The sequence below is a fragment of the Hipposideros armiger genome, unplaced genomic scaffold (genome assembly GCF_001890085.2).
Source record: "Hipposideros armiger isolate ML-2016 unplaced genomic scaffold, ASM189008v1 scaffold_479, whole genome shotgun sequence".
Taxonomy (NCBI): Eukaryota; Metazoa; Chordata; class Mammalia; order Chiroptera; family Hipposideridae; genus Hipposideros; species Hipposideros armiger.
The window spans coordinates 628,457-645,728 of NW_017731829.1; the positions used below are offsets into that span (position 1 = coordinate 628,457).

The 17,272-nt window shown below is 44.2% G+C and overlaps 1 protein-coding gene across 1 annotated transcript in view; it reads right to left on the bottom strand.

The window, feature by feature from the left end:
• The window catches only part of AMFR (autocrine motility factor receptor), a 36,487-nt gene extending 19,519 nt beyond the window's left edge, over window positions 1-16,968 (bottom strand). Inside the window, exons 1-6 of the mRNA XM_019666819.1 lie at window positions 16,524-16,968; window positions 7,559-7,651; window positions 3,392-3,556; window positions 1,945-2,097; window positions 1,500-1,540; window positions 1,222-1,354 (exon numbers count right to left, since the gene is read on the bottom strand). Coding sequence (XP_019522364.1) covers window positions 1,222-1,354; window positions 1,500-1,540; window positions 1,945-2,097; window positions 3,392-3,556; window positions 7,559-7,651; window positions 16,524-16,796 — 858 coding nt within the window. The 5' untranslated portion in view covers window positions 16,797-16,968. The remainder of the gene's footprint in view (window positions 1-1,221; window positions 1,355-1,499; window positions 1,541-1,944; window positions 2,098-3,391; window positions 3,557-7,558; window positions 7,652-16,523) is intronic.
• Between the last annotated feature and the right edge of the window lie 304 nt (window positions 16,969-17,272).

Consider the following 17,272-nt stretch of genomic DNA (forward strand, 5'->3'; position numbering starts at 1 on the left):
AGCGACTCATGGCAGCCCAGCTCCAGGTCGAGCTGTTGTTCACCATCTTAGCTGTAGAGGGCGCAGTGTCACTGGCCCTCATGTGGGATCCGAACCGGAGCCCTACTGCTCAGAGATGGCATCCCAAGCCAACTCCTAACCAATGAGCCACTTGGCCAGTACTAATGTTTATTTTATATATAACATTTTAAAGATTAATTACATGGGAAAGAATACTTCAGTGAAAAAAACAGGCTAAAATTCACTTATGAAAACTATTATGTGATAAAAAATTATGCAAAGATGTGATCTTGCAAACAACTGAATACAATCTAAATACCTCATTATGGGGGTTAATTAAATCACCGCACCTCCGTATAATGGATTTTATCTTGAAGACATTAAAATGGTGTAGAAGAACTATTACTAGCATAGGAAAATGTTCATAATATATAAGCTAAAAAACCTAAACTGTATGTCCAAAATATGATCTCAATTTATGAATGTGTTTGAAAATATAAAGCAGCAATAAAGTCAACAAAATGTTAATGTGATCTCTAGGCATTTGTGTGTGTGTGTGTCGGGGGGATGTTAACAAAAGCTATACTTTTTTTTTTAAAAACATGTTTTCAAAGTTATTTCAAAAAGTAAGCTTAGAAATGTACTGTGTCTAAAATTAAATAATTTTTAAATGCTACTTTGATAGGCTTATATTTAAATAAACTGCCCACCAAATACGTTGATCCTCACCATTGTTATTAGATCACTGAAGTACTAACCAATAAGGTGTTCAACATTAAAACTTCTTGCACACCAAACTAAAATGTAGACAATGACATGGGAAGAATTAAATATAAAGACTTGTTTTTAATTACAAAGATAGAAAATTTATGAATCCATGAAATGGCTAACACTGCAAGAATTCCCATTACCAGCTACAAAGTAACTGCTAAATATTAGAAGCCATAGAAACTAAGGGGAGAGGAATCCCCTTAATTTCATGCTAAAAGAATTGTCTGGGCCTGCTGAATTAACTAAGTTGCCCAGGAGATTCAGCAAGCTCCCCCTGAGCTGGACACCACCAAAGTGGTTCCAGGACACAGCTGTATGCCCAACAGAGAGGGCAGAGCTGCACTCGTTTTTTATTGTCTTTAAGTGGTTCATCCACAAGTGTTTTATTTGTTAATGTACTAGCCAGGGTTCCTGATTCTGAAAAACGTGGCTCCTTCTGAGGAAACTTACCAACATGTGAATATGATGCATGAGGTCCAGGGATAAGAGGGTGAGCTCCATGACAAAGTCTGTGTAGTAGACATATGTTCCCTTTCCTTCCCAGGTCCCTTCGTGGTTGAGGTCCCAAAGGTGGATTACGTATCTTCAGTGATAGAGAAAATGCATTTTACGAACTTGTCGTCACAATTGAATTTGCTTTACACATGATATGAGTCATATTTTAACACATTTTATACATCGTATCTTAAAATCAACTGTATGAGTAGACATCAGTCATTTCTACTCACCGTAAAATCACATGAGCAGTCCTCACTGTCACAAGAAGAGACTGTTAAAAAAAAAAAAAGAGAGATCATTTTTGGAATAAAATTTAGGATTCTTCAGGCCAAACTGATTTTTACAAAATGATAAAAGACAAACATTTTTCAATTAAATTAAAAAGCAGGTTATCTGAAGAGTATGGAGGATGGGGGAATTGGACGAAGGTGGACCAAAGGTACCATTTTCAGTTATAAGGTACGTAAGTTCTGGGGATGTCATGTACAGCGTGATGATTATAGTTGATAGCGCTATATGGTGTATTTGAAAGCTGCAAAGACTCAAAAAAGGCTGGTTAAAATGAAAGACCAAATATCCATCAGTCACTTCATGGGTGGAAATGTCAATAATCCTCTAGCTTCCTTGAGATATTCGGGAATGTAATCAGAGCAGAAGCCTGTGTCTGCCTCTTACCTCCGCAGCCATGAAAGCCAACGTGTGCATCCCATGGGTGTAGCCTGTGACACAACAGACAACTGCCAATCCACAACAGGAAAGCAGCATAGCGATCAACAGAGACAGCACTCGACCATGGCTACTCATTGGTGTGGTGGGAGAAAAAGAGAGCTGAAACATACAAAGCGGGAGAAGGAAGCTCATTCTCCTGCATGGCCGTGTTAAACTTCACTGAGAAACTCAAGGTTAATCTTGGTGGCTTTGCTTGGGAACCTGTGCTTAGTGTGGGCGCCTAGATGCAAAGTACAGAAAAGCATCCCATTACCAGACGGCCAAAATTCTCCAACCAACCAAAATATGAATATGAGCTGATAAAGATCTTTATCATTTAATTTACCGATTATAACAATATACATTATATTTTCATCTCCAATTTTCAAGGATCCTCCTACCAGTGGGATTAGAAGCCTCTAGAAGCAATTTTCCAAAGGTACATAATTCTCTCTTCCAATGTTCAACAGGACTCAGGACACCACCACTGACCTTGCTCCAGCCCTCCTCCCCCAGAATTCACCTGGAGGACATTCCTCCTGAAACATAATCCCTACCATAATGCTATGTTAACAGCGCGCAATGAGAGGCAGCAGCTTGGAAAAGGAGGCCTGGAGCTGGAGCTTCTGAGCAGTAAGGTGTAGGGAGCAAACGAGTTAGGGAGGCTAGACGCTCCTGGTCCTGACCCTGAAGCGGGGTGGAACTGTGAAAGAGCTATGAAGACTGTGAGGCTGCGATTAACTCACATAGGGGTGCAATGGCCACTGGTCATGATGACTAGGCAAAGAACCAGGCAAACGAGGCCCTGGCGTGTGTTTAACTAAAGGGCAGGACTGTAGGTTTATCCGGGCGGGATCCCTGAAGCCAGCTCAGGAGCACTCATGCGTGAGGGTTCACCTGCACAGCTCGGATCGGAAGCCAAGAGGCAGATCTTGTGCCCAGACAGAAAAGGATTCACTTCTCCTGGGCCAAGGAAACCAAGAAAGCTAACGTGGTTCCTGCCCAGGGGTGGAAACTGTATAAACTAGTCAGAAAGAAGAGCTCCAAGAACCAGAGTGTGTGGGGGGTGGGGGGGGGCGTGGAAGGAGACTAGAACAGACAATATCTGGAAGGGACCAGCTTTTATTCAGTTTATATATTGAGGCTTTCCTGAGCTGCGATTCAAACAGGTTGTGTAGGTGAGCTGCCCCCATATGGGCTGTAACTAGGTAATACACTATTGGGGAGGCAGAAAACCTGCCTAGGAGACAATGACCCTGCATCCCTTGGCGGCTGCAGAGACAGGCAGTAGGTACCTGATCCAGGCTTCCCCTGGAGAGCGACCCCGAACATGCCTATCACGGCTCATTCACGTCACATAATTCAACCCTGGCAAACGTGACAAAGCGCGCAAAGAGCTTGGCTAAAAACTCACATATTCAAACCGGTCCTTGCAGAGCTGAACCATCAGATGGAGAAATACAAGTCCGGCAAACCAGAGGCACCACATGACCACCTCTTCCACAGTCTGGACATTCAGCACACCAAAAATGAAAATGAACTTGTAGAAAATAAAATTCCAAAACTTGTCTTTCAGGTGCTAAAAAAAAAAAAAAATGTTTATAAAGGTGAGTACCATCACACCTAACCCACTTAAGAGAAGGCAACATAACATAAGCTGACTTCTATAGAGAAAAGATTCTGTGCTCAGCTTTCTAACACTTGTCCACAGAAAAATAGAAGACAAAGACAAAAGTAAGCTCTCTGAGGAACAGAAAGTAATTTATAGACTTTGGGTTGTAATCCGCAGTCAGTTACGGAATTTTAGCCACTAAAAGGGGAGTGGTATCAGGCAAGCACCTGGAATATTAAATGATACATATACTCAAACACAAAATAAAAAATGGTGAGGGCTGCAAATATCATTATTAATATGTTTGCTCGCTGGATTCTTAGAACAATAAAAAAGATTAGACTTTTTTTTACATCCTTCAGATTAAAAAATAACATATGTTCATTTGCCAGCCCATAATCAATAACAAGAAAAAGTACAAGGAAATGTAAAACAAAAATGAGGCCTTAACATTTTTATGCATTTTTCTTGTCAAAACATTACTTTTGTACACTGCTTTATTTCACTTATCATGTTGTCGGAACCTTACCAATGTCAATAAATATTCTCTGAATATACCATTTTAGTGGTTACAGATGGACTGAAACTGTTTTTAATTTTTCACCATTCAGAAAATGTTACAATGAATACCTTTTTACCAGTTTCTATTTCTTCAGCATTATCAAACCAGAGGTTACAAATGTTTTTATGGTTTCTAATAAGCACCATCCGCCTGACTTCTGAAGAGGGAGTACCAATGTACACCCCCTGAGCAGTGTATACGTGTATCTGCTTCACTGTCCTCTTCCTACACTGAGGACTTCCAGTTTTAAAACTCTTTACTGTTCTGGGGGAAAAAGGGGCAACGAGGGGCATCGAGCCAACAGACATTAAAATATACTATCAGGGCTGGCCGAGTGGCTCAGTTGGTTAAGAGTTGGCTTAGGAGTGCGAGCTCTGAGCAACAGGGCCGCCGGTTTGATTCCCACGTGGGCCAGTGACACTGCGACCAAGCTGAGCTGTTGCTGAGCTGCCAACAGGTGGCAGGATGGCTCAGCTGGTGTAACAACAAGATTGCCTGTTTGATGGTGGGCTATGCCCACACACAACTAAGAGTGAACTTGGCACCTTGAGCTGAGCTGCCGCCAGGATGGTTCAGTGGGTGAGCATGTGCTCTTAACAAGGCTGCTGGTTCGCCTCCCGCATGGGATGGTGGCTACGCCCACCCACAACTAAAGATTGTAACACAGCATCTTGAGCTTAGAGGCCACGAGATGCTGACGGGAAGCCAGATGGCGACTGGCGCACTCCACAACAAAAACTGAAGAACAACAACTTGGATGGTCCCCTTCCCCAATTCCCCAACACTGTTCCCCTCCCCTAGTTTACCAATAAAATCTTAAAGAAAAAAAAAAAGTACACACACACACACACACACACACACACACACACACAATATCGAGCCATCTACAGGAGTGGTGGAACTGAGTGGAGGATAGTAAGGATGAAAACATGGCTTCTAAGTATACTTTTGTATATAGTTTTGAACCTTGTAAATGTTTCACAAATAAAAAATCAAGACAGAAAAAAAGCAAAATTAAATAAAAACTGAAATAATTAAATCTAAATGTGCAACAAATTGATACATGACAACTTAAAGAATTATTCTGAGAACTGTTACACACTGTATTCTTACTGTACAACCTTTGTACAGAGAACAAAACGAACAAGGAATCCTTGGTGAATGTCTCTTTTCCAGATCTGGGGCAGGTAAAGCACAAGGTAAACTTAGGACACTGGGTGCCCTGGTTTTGAATCTTTGCTGCAACATCTATGTGCTGTGTGACTTTGAGCAAGTCACTTAACATCCCCGTGCTCTGGCTTCCCAAATGGGTCTTTTAACAATGGCTTAGATCTCATACGATTGCTGGGGAGCCAAATACGGAGATATAAGTGTAATGCTTAGACAACTGCCACAGTGCGCAGTAAGTGTCTAAAAATCCCTTGTTCTAAATCTCCACTTCACAGTTCAATATTTGTTCCATTTTAGGTAGTCAATGTCTTTGCCTCTAACATTATTCTTGAACTTTAAGCACTCAGAGCAAATCCATGTCAATTCTGTTAAATCCTAACTCAAAAACGTGCTAAATAAATGGATGACATTAGTAAAAAAAAATGAGTCATCACAGAATAGCATGAAAAATGTGCTCTCTACTGAGAAACCTGAAAGCAGAACTGAGTAACAAATGTGTCCATTACGATGATCTCTAGGTATTGCAAAAACCTCTGTAATACTCCAAGGTTGTTTTCTGTAAATTTCGAACTGATATTTAACATTTTAGAAAAAGAAAGCAGTATCTACGGCCCAATCGTGCCAGCTCAATCCACCAGCACTTAGATGGCTTGCCTGGCCTCACCAATTTCTGGCCCACAAGTCAGAAGTTTTTCTTGAAGAAGAAAAAAGCATCAAAAGGAGCTTTTATAGCCCATCAAAAAAATCTACATTCTAGTGATCTCCTCTAGGAGACCTCTGGATTTAATATTTTGGAGAAAATGATGATATTCACTAATGAATAATCTCTGGGAAAACAAACAGTCCTGCTGATAACAGCATCCAAGAGCTCAAGGACACAGTAACCGCATTTCAGCTCTAAACTAGGACCTCAGCTGATCTGATAACAGGAGATCTGGGTTGAAAAGGGTAAGTAAGAAGTGAAGCCACTGTACCTTTAACTAGTAGGTTCCTGTGTCTTCTCACTGGGATACAATAAACTATGTTGCTGTTTTAAAAATCAGTTTCTAAATTCTTACTTTAAAACACACCACTCTACTCTCTATCTACTAAAATCCTTGGGGAACTCCCAATCTGTACAGTATTCTTGTGGCGTAATTCTTTATTGAAAGCACATCCTGCTCACATATACATTCTGAGAATAATGTTCAGGCTATCTCATCTGAAGCAAGAACAAGTCACCTAACTTTCCGTTTGTAGAATAAATCCTAATTTACTTTCCAAAGGAAAAAATGAAAATCTCTCAATAAATTCCTTTGGAAAAAAATCCATATTCCAGTGATATTTATTATTCAATCTAAACTGAATCTACACTTCTTTAAAAACTACATTCAGGGCCAGCCGAGTGGCGCAATGGTTAAGAACTGGCTTGGGATGCCAGAGGGCCCCGGTTCGGATCCCACATATGAGGGCCGGTAACACTGCCCTCTACAGCTAAGATGCTGAACAACCACTCAACCTGGAGCTGGGCTGCCGTGAGTCGCTGGGGACGGTGTAGGCTGCAGCCCCTGCTGCAGTGGGTTGCCATGGGCTACTGTGTGTAGCCAGCAGCCAGCATGAGCAGCCAGCAGCCGCAGTGAGCGGCCATCCAGAAGCCGGGGACTGATCTGCCTCGCCAGGGAAGAGCGCAATGATGGTGCCAACTTGGGCCAGTGAAGCAAGGTCCTCCACAACTAGACTGAAGAACAAAACGACAACAACTTGTCTGTTCCCCTTCCCCCAATTCCTCAACGCTGTTCCTAGCCCCCAATTCCCCAATAAAAATTTTTTAAAAAACAAACAAAAAAACTACATTCATAAAAGTCATGGGGAAAACAGCTACAAAGAACAATATTGGGACAACCTGGCTATGTTGAATATGGACAGTGGATGACATAAAAGTATTTTATCAGTGCTGCGTTTCCTGGTCATTGTGCTATGGTTATGCAAGAAAATTTCCTTGCTTTTAGGAAATACAAACTGAAGAATATGGAGGTAAAGGTATGATGTCCACAACTTATTCTCAAACAGATCAGAAAAAATAACTATATATAAACAAAAGGAAATGTTAAAGCAAATGAAGTATAATGTTAACTGTGACTCTGGATAAAGTCTGTAGTATTCGTGCAACTTTTTTGAAAGTCTGAAATTATACCAACTACAAAGATTAAAAAAACAAATTCTGGTTGCGAGAATCCATCCTTGCTGTCTGGACTTACCTGTCTCTCACTCACCCGAAGAGGGCCAAACACAATACATTGGATCAGCTTCGCCACCAACATCAAAACACAGCAAGCGGTATTTACCAGAACCTGTACACAAACCAAAGGAAGTTAAGTTTATTTCCTCCTGTTGAAAAACAAAAGCAGCTCTAAAAATTTTATGTTAGGAATTCGGCCATCATTTATAATGACTGAGCCTTTCCAGTTCTCCACCAGTATAAGATAAGTAATATTTGAAGGGGCACGCTTTTATAAGGTGGGTGGCGTGGGCAGGATAAGGAGGGAGAAGAGGCCCCGTTAATTCACAGAGCTCTGTCCCAGGATGTGCTCGCCAGCAGGTCTTAACCGAACTGTGTGTAAACGTAGTACTGTGTATAAAACTGCATGTACCTTATCAACTGTAGGTATCTCCTAAGTACATGATTTCCTATGGTAAGATTTTGATAGCCTTGAGAAAACTTTTCTAGAAAATGAAGTTACCGTGAACAGTAAAATCCGGCACTCAAATATCCTGCCCTGCCCTGTCAATTAGGAGGTGGTTACAAAAAGTCACAAGAACATGAAGAATTGAACACCAAGATGTGTATGTCTATTTTTAAATGTATTGCAGTGGGACAATCTGCCAACCAAAAGGTACTGTGTGCGTGGTGTTGGCCTTTAATGGAAAAGTCCTGGGGCCTCAGAGGGGATTGGAATGGACAAACCAGAAAGACGGAACAACACTGGCAGGAGGAGCCGAGAACTGAGGGCAACCATGAGGTGCCGATGCAAAACCAAGGCCTTCTTCAGCAGGAGGTGGGACATTGCTTTTGTTTTTTTTACTAATTAAGAGATGGATATCCTTATACCTACGCAAATCTAATGCTTACCAAATGAAAAGTGGGCTGCCCTGACCACGAGGCTAGTGCAGCACATTACTGATGCTCAAATGCTTTTTAAAACATTGCATGACTAAAAGGACTTTGATAAAGACAGTAAAGATGACTTTTACTGAAAGCAAATGCCAGTGAACGCCAACTCAATGCAAAGGCTGAATGCTTCAGTCTTTGATTCACTAAGTTTACAGGAAGATGGCCATATTCCCCTTCCCAGGTCAGTCTCCCTCTACTTTTATTATTATTATTTTTTTAAGATTTTATTGGGGAATTGGGGGGAGGGGAATAGCATTGGGGAATCAGGGAAGGGGAACAGACAGGTAGACAAATTGCTGTTTTTGTTCTTCAGTCTAGTTGTGGAGGACTTCGCTTCACTGGCCCATGTTGGTACGATCGTTGTGCTCTTCCCGGATGAGGCAGATTGGATGCCGGTCACTGGACAGCCACTCACAGCTGCCGGCCGCTCACGCTGGCTGCCAGCCACTCATGTAGCTCACGGCAGCCCACTGCCTATGCCGACGCCGGCGACTCACAGCAGCCCAGCTCCAGGTCCAGCTGTTGTTCATCATCTTAGCTGTAGAGGGCCAGCCCTCAATGTGGGATCCGAACCGCAGCCGTGCTGCTCAGAGCTCAAGCTCCCAACCAGCTGAGCCACTCGGCCGGGCAGCCCCTTCCCTCTACTTTTGAAAGAAGCAAATTATTGAGGGAAGGAGGGAAAGAGAGAAGGGAGAGGGAGGGGGAGAGGGAGGAGAAGGAGGGGGGAGGGGAAGAAAGAAGAGGAAGGAAGGGAGAGAGGGAGGGGGAGGGGAGGGGAGGAGGAAGAGCAGGAAGAGAGGTCTATAAGGAAGCAAGTTTCCCAAATCGCTTCAGGTTCCCCTTAGTATCTCATACCATTCACCCTTTGACAGAAGAACCCTGATTCATTAGAAAAAGATTAAATTATGTTTAGCTCTATTCTGCCTGTCCAATGGGGCAAGAAAGTGTGTGACATATTTTTAAAGAACTGAAACAAAAATATTTCTGCTGAAAACAAAACAAAACAAAACAAAACTATTCTGGTAATTAAATCCTTCCAATGACCAGGGGGGGGAAATCCCAAATTCGTTATCCAAAACATCTAGTATCCCTAACTTATGACTCCCTGTGGAACAGCCCCATTCAAAACATTCCAGTGACTTAGAATCCTAATTTTTAGAGATAAAATAGATGTGAAAATGGCTCAGCTCCACTGTGCTCTCAACCAGTCAGTGGGAACCTCAGTCATGTTAATTAAGTGTTCTAAGATAAAAACCACAACCACAACCCCTCACGACATATCCCCTAGCTGAAGAGGGTTTTTAAAATCAGCCAAACATCCCTCAGCTTAATTACAACATACTTTTAAAAACGAATTCTTCCTGTTTTTGCACGTAGGCATATGAAATGAAGAAATAAATTCAACACATTTGGCACCTGCTTGTTCAAGGCATGCAGGAGGTTAAGAGAAATGAAGGAGATCTGGGCCCTGCGCTCAAACGGCTTTTAGAATCCACAAGACACAGAGCTTGGTGACTATCTAACAGACCAAGCAGGCTGCTGCTGTGAGCGCAGAGGAGGAAAGAAATCAAATTTAGGGCTGCGTAATCATTGCTCTATCCGAAACGTTATGCCTGAACATCTTGGATTACAAAACAAAAAATAAAGTATTACTTCCTGTTTCTCAGTTAAACTTTTTTAAAGAAGATTTTCCAAATTCAAAAGTTAGGTGTAAAAATTTTGTATCTTTGATTTACCAAAATAAAAACAAAACAAAAAGTGAAAGTTCCTCAGAATCGACTGCCCATATATAACCATTTCCTATTTTAATTTAAATAGAAGAGTTAAAAATCAGCAAGGGAAAGAAGGGAAAAAAGGCTTGAGAAAGTACACTGATATTAGAAAGAGAAGTTATGTAAAAAGTAAGAAATAGCCATTTGTGAACTTTATTGGAAAGCTAAAACCACACAAAGTTGGAAGCAACTGAAAATTAATTTAAGATTACGTAAATAAATTTAAGATTACGAGCAAAGTGTTTTTTAAAAACACTTTAACAATTATTAATAACCATTTATTCTATGCCTAGTTATTGAAAAATATCTTAATTTTAAAAATAGTGTGTTAGGGACCGGCCGAGTGGCTCAGTTGGTTAAGAGCTCGCTCAAGAGTTTGAGCTCTGAGCAACAGCAGTTCGAGACCTGGCCCGAGCTGAGCAACCGCTGAGCTGCCAACAGGTGGCAGGATGGCTCAGCTAAAAAAAAAAAAAGTGTGTCATTCCAATAAGGATGTGATCAATTCTCAACTTTAAAACTGACAAAAGCTTGAGAAATTGCAAATATGGAAAGAAGTATAATTGTACTATTCATTCCTCATTTACAAGCAAATCCCAAGGATCAGACCCCACTAAGTCACCAGTGACACTTCCAGAAACAACACTTCAATCCACAGAACCTGGAAAACCTCACCTCCAGCAATTGTCATGAGGCTCACCTCCAGCAAGCCTGTGTAACCACTTATCCATGTGGTTATCCATGTAACCACAGTAAAAGTACTAACCTTATTTTATCTGCTCTCCACAGCTAACTGATTTTTCCTTATAGGCAGAATCCAAACTTAAATGTAAGTATAAGGGGCTCACTGGAGCACTGTTTATAACAGCAGCAGAACAGAAAACGTGTCCATCGGGAAAGCTATATCAATAAACTGTACAACAGGCAGAACTAGCTCAGCAGCTCTGTATTTACTACTGTTATGTGGAATCTTCAAGATAGCTTGTTCACTAAAAAAAAAAAAAAGCAAAGTGTGGGACTGTGAGTACTATGCGACCTTCTGTGTAAAAAAGAAAGAATATGTGTACATACACGTTGTATAATAGATAGATGTGAACTGAGTCAGGACTTGATCAAGTCTGGGTTTTCTTAGTCTTCTATTTAGCGCCAGCACTAATTACAAGAAACCGGTTACAGCCATTTCTTGGGGAGGGAAGTAGGTAGCAGGGAGAGAGGGAGATTGACTTTCCACTGTACGTCACGTGGCTATTTTTTTACTTTTGTACCATAAGCATGCATTCTTTCTTTCTTTCTTTTTTTTAAGTTTAGAATCTATTAAACTAATCAGACCAGTTCTGAAATTCCACATTATTTTTCTCATAATATGTTGGATGATCGGAGACTGATGTGTAACAAACCAAAAAATGGGTGGCCGAAGTCACAAGTTAATGTTACAACACGTAGTATTTCAGAAAAGTTTCTTGCATCTATAACACTATAAGAACTTTATACTTTTTAAAACTTCCCCAAATGCCTTTATTTTTTATTAGTCTACACAAAACAGAAACTAGTTTTGCTTGTCCCTGAGCATTCCCTGAGCAGCCTGTAACAGAACAGGTCAGACTGTGACTCAAGGAACCCCTCCTTAGGCTTAAAGGCCTTTCCTCTAAGGCCCCGTAAGAAAATCTCTCTCCCAAAATGGTTCTACTGTTCTACTTGAGAAAACAGAAACTAAATTATAAGACAGTTTGGTCTTCAGGGAAGAGAAGAGGGTGACAGCAAATGGCTTGGTCACATTTATCACTGGGTAACCCTGGAGGTATTTCTGACCCTGTAAAATGCTGACCACCAATGGGGCATTATTTGTGAGCTTGTGATGAAATGTGGTTAAACTACCAGGCACTGCTTCAAGGACGTGATCAATATGGGTATTTCTTCGTCTCCCATTTAAAACCAGTGGGAACTTCCCTCCCACCCAACACACACCCCTTTCTGTCTCCTCCGTTTAAGGACAACTGGAGTATGTCACCTCCCTGCAGGCTACCCACCCCCCACCCCCACTGATACAATGCCAATGAAATGCAAACAGGCATATCCCCTCCCCCCATTATTTTTGTGTTTGTCTTTTCACAATACAAGGGAAAGGAGATTATGTAGACAAAGCACTCAGCATACATCTGGCAATCAAATAGCCGGCTCCTTCCCCCTCACCCTGAAGATTTTTCCTCTATTAAGTTGTTTATCTAGGTCTATATCCTATTATTTATGAGTTTAGTCTTTCTCTTCAGCTGACCCAACATTTATGGAGCTAACATTTTTCTCTTAGTTTCTTTGGAACAGTCTACTCATAAAGTCTGAAACCTAGTAAACTATCAATACTTCCTGTTCTGAAGTAGAATAATTATGTGAAGATAGGGTCCTTAAAGCAGGAGTCAGCCACTTTTCCTCCAATGGACTATCAGTTAGTAAATATTTGGGGCCACACGCTGTCACATATGCTTCCTTTAAAAAAGAAATACCTTTAAAATGTAAAAACCATTATTAGTTGATAGGCTGGGCCAAAACAGGCTGGGCCAAATAGGCCACCACAGTGCCCCAACCCCTGCTCTAAATGGCCAGTTCACTTTTATCCATTTTCATTTCTGGTGATTTTTTTCCCCTTGAAACTTCTATTTAAATTATTTGATTTGCATACAAATTAAGTCAGAACCATAACACCTGTTTCATGGTTCTATTTCCCCATTTTACCATGTCCTCTCACAATTTTAGAAGCAAGTTCGTAAAAAAAGGAAAAAAAAACAGAAAGGAGAAAGTAATGAAAATGATAATAATAAAGAAATGGAAAAGCCAAAAACACCTGAACAATTCAAAACAATGGTGCACTGGATCAAGAGGTACTTTAATGGAAGTGACATCTAAAAAAGGTAAAATACGCCTAGAAATGAGTTAACAAAATAAAACCAAGCTGCAATGAAACTTTAGAAAGAAACTTCTAGAAAGACATGAGGCAAAAAGTGTTCATGTCAAAGCCGGGTATTTGTTAGGGTAAACCCCTGCCGCCTCCCCTCAAACCTGTTCTCCACGTCCATGCAGAGGGCCACCTGGAGAGACCTTGGAGGGGGGAGGTCTTAGGTTCCACATCTCCTGGCCTCTTCCCATTCTGCATAAATCCATCTGCCCCACTCTAGAAGGGCACCCCCAGAACAAATCATCCCATCATGACAGCCCCTTCTCCCCTCCACTTCTACTTAAACCTAAGGCCACAAAACAACGTCCACACTCCTTAGCACAGCAGGAAAGCTTTACATAATCTGACGTCAGCCCCACACCCCATCCTCTTCCTCATGTTTCTCAACCAGTAGAGTGCCTAAAATCGCTAAGGACATTAATCAAAATGAAGATCCAAGGCTCCATCGTTCACCCTGAAACTGATCCTCAGGCAGAGCCCGAGAACCTACGTTTTACAAGTACCCCCGTGACAAGGAACCAGGTTGCCAGAGGGCCACATTTTGACAAGTACACCTCAGAGGGGCTGCCGGCCTCTCCCTTGCTCCCACACTGCAGGGTCACTGCCCCCCCCCCACCTCCTGGGTCTCCCCTTCACCTTCCCAACCTCACTGTGAAATCAGAGCAGCCAACAGTCTTACTTTAACAGCCCAGTTTAAGCTCTGTCCACACACCAGTCTGAGCGGCACAGGCTGTTTTCTGTACCTGGAAAGCCCTAAGCCGCTTGCTGAGATCCTGCCCATCTTCCAAGTCGGGGTTCAAATACCACCTTCCACGTGTCCTTCCCCAAGTCAGTTTCTCTTTCCTCCAAACTCCACATTTTCTTTATATGTCTGTTATTACTTATCAAATTTTGCCATACTTGTGTATGGATTGCTTTTCAGGGTAAGGGGAAAGTGTTCACAGCTATGCCCTCCAGAGTGCCCCAAATATTACCTTTGAAAGGTTTTGAATTGAGTTTATTAATCAAAAAACTCCTGAGGGCCGGCCGAGTGGCTCAGTTGGTTAACAGCTCGCTCAAGAGCTTGAGCTCTGAGCAACAGCGTCTCTGGTTTGATTCACGGCCTGAGCTGAGCTGCCGCTGAGCTGCCAAGGGGTGGCAGGATGGCTCAGCTAAAAAAAAAAAAAAAACCTCCTGAGATGCCATCAGACATATATTAATCTACATTGTGCTCTATGAAGGTAAGTTTTAGAGATTCCAATATGCCAAACAATAGACAGCAGGATTTGCAAACTGGCAGGAGGATCAGTTTTTGTTTTGTCTTGCTTGGATTTTACAAAATGGAATCTAAATGTTTTTGGGCAGGGCGCAAAAAAGATCCATTTTGACAAAGGCCCTGCCATCTATTCACTCAATAATGCTATCTGTCAGGCCAGGAGGAAGTCTTTGAGACTGTGACTCCTACTCGGCTGCTAAAGCAGAAACTATGTAATGAGGAAAACTTACAATGCACACTAGAGAGTCCCAGAAACCAAGGAAGGCCAAGATGCAAGTGTAAAGCCACAGAGGAAAGATGGAAGAAAAACAGTATAGAAGATCAACTGAGAAAGGAGCCAATCACCAACAGATAGGAAGAAACGATAAACTTGCATAAGGCAAGACTTCTATTCAAAGAGCTGGGAAGAGAAGGAAATTTTCTTAAAAATAATTTTCACAGAAAAAAATCAACAGCTTTATGTTTGTTTTATGATGAGGTATTAACCTTGGAATTTGAAACTAGGTTTTGTAAAAAAGCAAAACAAAAAGCAAAAAACTAGAGGAAAACAAACACTACACAATACTAGTAGTTATATAAATACCATAGTGGTTCCTTCTCAAAGGCTTATTTATATTCTGCACTAAAGAAAATATCAAAACTACATTATATCTTACAATTTGGCAAAAGCACCCTTCACATCGCCTTAAGCCATTTACCTGCTAACTCAAATGCAAAAATAGATTTGAAATTAAATAAGAGATGGGAGTGGAGTTCCATCTCTTCTCCCCTTTTCGGTGCTGGACGGTTCAGCTTTACACAGAAGTGGAGGAATGGAACTGTCCCCTCCACTGCCTTCTACTAATCTCTCCATCGGAAGGACCGGGAGACTTAATCCACAGCCCACAGAGTTCACAAATCCCACTGCCTCCTGATGAAGCACAGTGGGATTAATTATAACAAATGAGTTGCCTATCATTCTATACACTTGGAATATTAATCTCAGTCATTTTACAGCCTACTCTCAAGCCCAAATGGGAACTTGCGGGAGGTGACAAGACCCAAGACGCCACAGTAAGCCCAGGTGACAGACTGAAATCCCAGAGCAACTTTTCTGATCACGGTGGGGTTTATAGAAGAGGCATTCAAGGCCAAGGTGGAAGCGAAGTTCTTTGGCCAAAGCAACTGTTGATCTGTGCAGCCTGAAATTATCTGTTCCAACAAGCAAAACCAGCATTTATGCCTTCTTAAATGGTGCTTATCTTGCACTGGCAGACACACTGGAAACCTTGTTTTTAAATGGATCGCTAAAAGAAATCCCGACTTAAAATGATGAGCCGCCCCCTTGACTCCGAATGTTTTGCTGTCTTCAGACAGCAAAGGAAACCGCCCTGAATCATCAGGTAAAAGCAACAGAAAAGGAAGCAGGGTTTGTATGTTCGCTTGACCCAAAGAGGACAATCACATACTAAATGGCAAAAAGACGAAAAAAAAAGTTGTGGGAGACGGCGTCTCTCCGAACAGGAAGATCCAAACACAGCCCCTCCTCGTCACTGGAACCCGCTCACAACGTTCCCGGGCTTGACCAGCTCAGCTCCCTTCGCAATTTACTAAGAGCCAGGTACCTGGCTCGCCGAGACCGTCTCCCCGCGAAGCTCCGCTTAGAGGCCTTCCAGTTTCCTTCCCCGCGGTCCCCCGAAACCCGCCGCTGCTCCCACCTTTTACTCTCCCCGCCCCCCGAGCACTTGGCTTTCTCCCCCTCCGTCTCCATCTCCCTTCTCCCCCAGGTTCCCACCGCGCCCCGACCGCTTTCTCAGGTCCCTTCCTCCAGCCCTCAACCTCCGCCCTCCCTTCCGGCCACCCCTCCTCTCACGACCCCACCAGATCGGCTTCCCACCCACCGGCTACCCCAGCACCTCACGGTCTCCATCGGGGACGCGCTCGCGGGTGGGGCCCCGCCTGCCCCCAACCGCCGCCTCGCACACGGAGGTCAGCGGGGAGGGGACCCTCGCCCAGCCACGCCCCCCACAGATAATGGGTGACATGGCGGCCCCGGCCACCCGCCCCGCTCCTCCACCGCGGCCCGGGCAGCCTCGCTCACCCACACGAACAGGCTGTCCGAGAGCAGGTACTGGGCCACGTCGCGGGCCCCGGGTCCCGCGGCGCTCGGCTGGGCGACCGCGGTCGCATCGGGCTGCACCGGGGCCGTTATCGGCTCCCGCTCGCCCGGCCCAGGCCCGGCCTCGGCCTCGGCCTCGGGCGGGCTGAGGGCGCGGTAGGCGCTGACGATGGAGAAGAGCAGGGCCAGGCCGCTGAGGCCCGTGTAGGTGCGGAGGCTGGGCCAAGGGAAGCGCTCGAGGAAGAGCAGCGGCATGGCGGCAGCGGCGGCCTCTAACCTCCAGGCCTCCCCGCTTTGCGGCCGGGCCCCTGCGGCGGCCTCGCGAACGGCGCCCACGGGCTCTGGCGTAGCTGCTGCCGCCACTGCCGCTGCCGCCACCGCGCCGGGCCGGGCCGGGCCGCTCCTGACCGCTCGCGCCGCTCTCGCTGCTGCCCCTGCCGGCGCGGAAGAGCCTCGGCGGGCTCGGGGCGGGCCGTCGCCTCCTGCAGGGTGCGGGCGGGATGCGAGCGGGGGCGCGGCCTCCGTCCCCCGCCCCCAGCGGCCGCGCCGCCGCCGGGCCAGGCAAGGCCGCTGCGGCGGGCCCTGCGGCCCAGCACCCAGCATTGCCCTCCGCTGACTGCCCCGCTCAGCTGGGCCGCGGACGCACAGGGCACCCGCGGGGTCCGAGCTGCAGCGTGTCACCCAGGCCCGACGGCGCTGACCGGGCGGTCAGACCCAAGCCGCGGGGACCG